General features: G+C 46.9%; 1 protein-coding gene across 1 annotated transcript; it reads left to right on the top strand.

The window, feature by feature from the left end:
• Window positions 1-437: 437 nt before the first annotated feature.
• On the top strand, window positions 438-5,153 carry LOC137961202 (small ribosomal subunit protein uS2m-like). Its single transcript, XM_068808356.1, is given in 2 exon segments — window positions 438-3,748; window positions 3,751-5,153. Coding segments are annotated over 2 exon segments (648 nt in total). The 5' UTR covers window positions 438-3,144; the 3' UTR covers window positions 3,795-5,153.
• Window positions 5,154-5,160: the final 7 nt, after the last annotated feature.

Below are 5,160 nucleotides of genomic sequence, written 5' to 3'. Positions count from 1 at the left end.
TTCAGGAGAACTAATCCCATCCGGCTTTGTTATAGTTCAAAAAAAAACCGTGCTCGGCACTATACTGTCGTGACGGCATCTCTTCCAATTCCTGATAGGCTTCTTCATACATAGACTGAAGAAATGCACTGCGGCCTAATTTCTTCTTCTTAGGAACTTCCAATCCTTTATTCGGTAGTGCTGTGACATCAAGTCGGCCGGAGTTAAGAAAATCATCCTGATCGTACGCCTCCTTAGCATTTTTGATAACCTGTTCCGGTCATAAGTTTTTCGCTTCGACTGCAAGATTCCAGAATGTCTTGTTGCACTTCCGGAAATTCGACGCACTGAAATATCTTAGCCTGGAGCAGAGTCTGCTCCAATTCTTCGGACTGAACCTCTTGCCACATCGTCTTCAGATAAACATAGGAAGGGAAAAATCAAAGGATATTCGCTCTCGGATAGGCGTCGAGGAGGTAGTCCTAGCTCTATTCCTCGGTGCCATGATAGAATTGCCAAGAAAGAGAAATTTCCTCCTAAAAAAGGTCTCTTCCTTCTTGCAACTCGTTTACCAGGAAACAGCTCGTCTTCTCTTTCAATTCAAAAAGATGCTTTAGAATAGAAGCATCTCTCGTCATAAGATAGAATCGGCGTCGCACGTGCGAAAGGATACGACGCATGCGGGTGGTCACATCTCTTAATGAAGGGTTACGAAGAATGATTGAGGAGTCTTAAAGGGGGTAATTCATGCTAATAACTCGGGAAATTAAGTGTGTTTACGACGAATAGAATAACGGAAAAAGATCTCGGATAGAGGTGGATGAAATAAGAAAGAACGGTTGGTTTCGGAACAATGGTGGGAACTAAACATTGTTTAGACGGGAACAAGTGTGTGTTGTTCACTTTGTTAAAAAACTCACACAGGAAGTGGTACGGAAGGCACGGACAGGCTTTAACAAAGACTAAAAAAAGACGACGGAATTCCGTCGTCGGTTACATCTTCCGTTTAGCCAAAAATCTAAATTATATAATATAATAAATAAGACATTTATATTATATTAAAAAATGCTTTTCATAATAACTAGAATGGAGCCGGACTACATGTATTGAGATAAGGGGGGGACACCTTCTTTCGAGAGACATGGCCCACCTTGAGGGGGTTTGACGACCATTCACACACCTCTTAAGACAAAAGTCTTTTGTTACTAGTCTTTTTAGAACTCGTGAGATAGATAGACCTTCGCTAGACAACTACATTACCTTTTTCTTCTCGGTATATATATGCACATTCAAAGTTGCTCCTACTAATATAATAAGGGAGTCAAACTTGTGCAGCTTAGTCACACGTGCCAAGTCAACGACCAAATCGGTTTTGTACTTTGAACGTGATCGATCTAAGCCAAACTAACTATGGTGATAACAATGCTAGAAATTTGGAAACGACTTACAGCCAAAAAAAAGTGTGAAGATCTCATGGTAAGAGAAGATAGAAGGTGCTCGTGCACGGACGCATGGGACTTCCCGTCAAGGTGGCGAATGGGTTCTTGATTGGATGAGCAAGCGCTGTCCCTTGGGGTCTGGTAAATTGACCAAAAAAAGTACTTCTTTGCGATCTACTACTACTACTGTAGGTTTGATTCAATCTAAGGCAACCTTGCTTAGATCTCCGGATCGTATAATAGTATGGTTGGATTTGGAGTTTTTTTTTCTGTATTTGCGCTATAGATATTTGAGAATTGCCATACGTATGATCCGCCTATTCTTATTCTTTTTTGAATGTCATTTTATCATCGTCTAATGGCGTTGATAGCACTCGGCTTTCAATTGCTATACCGACCGTTTTTGGTTTTGAACCCAGTGAGCGGAGCGCGGATGCGCTCGCTCAAAGCGCGAAAGCCTGCGAGCGAAGCAGCGAAGCGAGCCAGCTTGACTCCATAGGGGAGCTTTCGCACACGCCCGCTTCGCACACGCCCAAAGTCAAGTAGCAATAGTAGCCGTGCGAGCCCCTTTACACAATAGGGCTTGAAGCGCCTTGTAGCAATTTGGGCAAGGCACACGCCAACTTCGCACACGCCCGCGGGCGTGTGCGCTTAGCTCGCGGGCGTGTGCGTATGGCAGCAAGTGCCCTAAGGCTTGTGCGCTTTCTGGCTCGCTTCGCTTTTCTCGCTCGCTGGCTTTCGCGGCTTGAGCTTGCTTGCGCACAAGCCCCTTGTAGTAAGAGGCGCCTACGGCTCTCTTACTACAAGGGGCTACGCACCTTGTAGTAAGAGGAGGCCTATTTTGGGCGCTACGGCTTCTTTTTCAGCTGGGGCTTGCTCGTGAGCGCCTAGCGCGATACGGCCAAAAAGCCGTATCTTGCTGGCCCATTATCTGACTCGCTTCTTTGCTGCCAGAGCGAGTTGGAGTGGTAAGCTTCTGCTCTTTTTCCGCCTACTCATTCTCCTTCTAACAGGAGGATTCGAAGGCGGTTCTTTCGGTCCTCCCTCGCGAGTCGATCTCCATTTTCCCCCGACAGACCATGTTATGGGGGGAGATGGAAGAGGAGGAGGATTGGATGCGGGCTCATCGAGCTCCAGACCTTTCCCTCGGGGGGAAATAGATCTCAATATCCCTGCAGGGGAGGGGGCTATTCCTGCAGGGGGGCCCCATCCCGAGCAGCCTTGCTTTGATGACTTTGAGTCGCCAAGGCGGCAAGCAGAAAGCGAAGAAAGAAGCGATCCTCGATATTGCGTTGCGAAGCGCTTAATGGTCTTTTGGGGGGCGCCCGCCAAACCTGATTTTCTTAGGCTGGCGACGGAGACATATCATTTAAAAAAGCTCATCCTCAGAAAAATGGAAGACCTGGACGGAAGTCGCTTCTGGCTTAAGGAAGGAGCGAAGTTCGTTCGTAATCCTGGTAAGGATGGAGAATATACAATTCCCACCCTCCAAGCAATCCTAGAGGATCCGCAAAGGAAGGGTGCTGCTAGCAGGTACTTTCACTCCTTCCGCAAGGCCAGGAGTGATTGGGATCTGTTTTATTCAGATCACATGGAATAAGAACATAATACTAATCCATGTCTCACACGGCCAAGGAAGCATCGTTTTTTAATTCTTACTCGGCGAACCTATTCTCTTCTCTACTAAACTAACCACCTGAGCCAACTCGAGAAACGAAAAAAGAAAATGACAATCCATTCTATTGTGATTCAAAAATTACTTAGTACGAACGCACATCTAGGCCGTCGGGTAGCTGCTCACCATTTCAAAGTCTATATCTGTGGTTCCAGAAATGGAATTGCTATTCTCGATTCAGACAAAACACTGATAAGTTTACGAAACGCTTGTCATTTTATAGGATCTCCCATTCGTCAAAAAGGCCGTTCCTTCTTTGTAAATACCAATTCGTTATTCGATGAGATAATGGAACAAATGGCGACGAAAATCGGCTGTATCAATGATTCTCAATGGAGGATCGGGGGTTTTTTGACCAATTGTTCAAGTCCGAAAAAAATCCGTTCGAGAAACAAGAAGAGAAATTTCGGGTCGAACCAACAACCAGATTGTGTAGTTATTATGGATGCAGATAGAAAGTCCTCGGTCATACTTGAGGCGGATCGATCACAAATACCTATTGCATCTTCAGTGGATTCTAATATCCCATTGGGATCCTATAAAAGAATCACTTATCCCATTCCAGCGAATGATCCTATACAGTTTGTATATCTATTTCGTAATTCGATCACGAAAACTGTTCTTCTTGAACGGGGAAGAATCGTTGCGATGAAAGAGACTGCGGGAGAAGAAACAACTCATCGATCGACCTTTTCCAATAAGAATTTGTTTGAGTCGATCGGTCGAGTAGTCAAATACCAAGCCAAGCTAGGGGGGAGCTGAAAAACTGCAAGTGCCCGCGGGCTGCAGTGCCCTAGGGCGAATAAAGTTCCCCTCTTGCTACCTTGGGCGTGAGCGCTAGCTAGCTAGCGCGCAACGGCTTTTCAGCAGCCAGCAAGATACGGCTTTGAAGCCAGCGAGCTTCTAGCGCACAAGCCCCAAGCCTACAATTGCAATAGGGGGCCTTTAGGCCCCGCACACGCCCCTTATAGCAATAGAGCGAGAAGCACGCGTACAGGGGCTTTCAGTACCTGATAGCAAGAGTGCCTCTGCAGCGCACACGCCCCTTTACGCGGGCACCGCACTTCGCACACGCCCCTTATAGCAATAGAGCTTGAAGCATGCTACCTTGGACGCTTATAACAATAGGGCACAATAGGGCTGAAGCACCTATTGCAATTGTAGGCTTGGGGGCGTGTGCGCTGCAGCAACAGCAGGGGCCTAAAGACCGCCTATTACTACTTTGTGCTCCGCCCCTTTACGCAATAGAGCCTACGGCGCCTATTACTACTTTGTGCTCCGCCCCTTTACTACAGAGAGCCTACGGCGCCTATTACTACTTGGGGCTTGTGCGCTAGTATGGCTCAATCCGTAGGTCAGGGCTCCGCTCACTTGCTGGATTGAACAATAATTGTACGACTTCGGGCTGGGCTGGATGGAACAAGTGCCGGCCTAGCTCAATCTTCGTACACAGCAGCCAACGTCCCGGGGCGGGGCGCTCTGACGATGCGGAGAGCAAACAAAGGCGAGTTTGCTATTATGGACGGACGAAAAGCTGCAACAAGCAAGACGGGTGGCTACCTGCAGTGGGACCACGGCACGGGGGGATCAGGGGCAAATAGGGATGGACAGCTCTTTGAAAGCGCCTCATCGGAACAAGAGTACAACCAATTCATAGAGGATTTCCGGGAAGTCGAAAGACTCTTTTCCTTGTCCTTTCAAGGGTAGATATATTCTTTTGTCGGAACCCTATTATCCTTTGACGGGCATCATCCGTCTTCGGAGGTTGTTCATGAAATCACTGATTCCGTTCTGGAAGATGTGATGGAATGGGAAAGACCAGGCTACAGGGCTGCCCACCACCCTAGCCTTTGGGAGGAGACCGATGAGGCACAACTCGTATTGGAGCATCTGTATGAAGAAAGACAAAGTAGTTATATATACACAGAAAGACAGAGAAGGGTCATCTAAACAAATCCACTTTTCTGTACTTCTTGGTATTCGTCCTTGATTTCTTCATTCGGGTAGCCATCGGAGACAAAAGGCAAAAAAATCTCTTGTGGCTGAATCCCTATTCTATTTGAATTT

Source organism: Aristolochia californica, unplaced genomic scaffold (genome assembly GCF_029961685.1).
Source record: "Aristolochia californica isolate CCGP_79_NKW_82.1479 unplaced genomic scaffold, dmAriCali1.0.hap1 SCAF_321, whole genome shotgun sequence".
NCBI lineage: Eukaryota > Viridiplantae > Streptophyta > Magnoliopsida > Piperales > Aristolochiaceae > Aristolochia > Aristolochia californica.
Note: the sequence above shows the minus strand (reverse complement) of the source record. Positions and strands in the feature narration are given on the sequence as shown.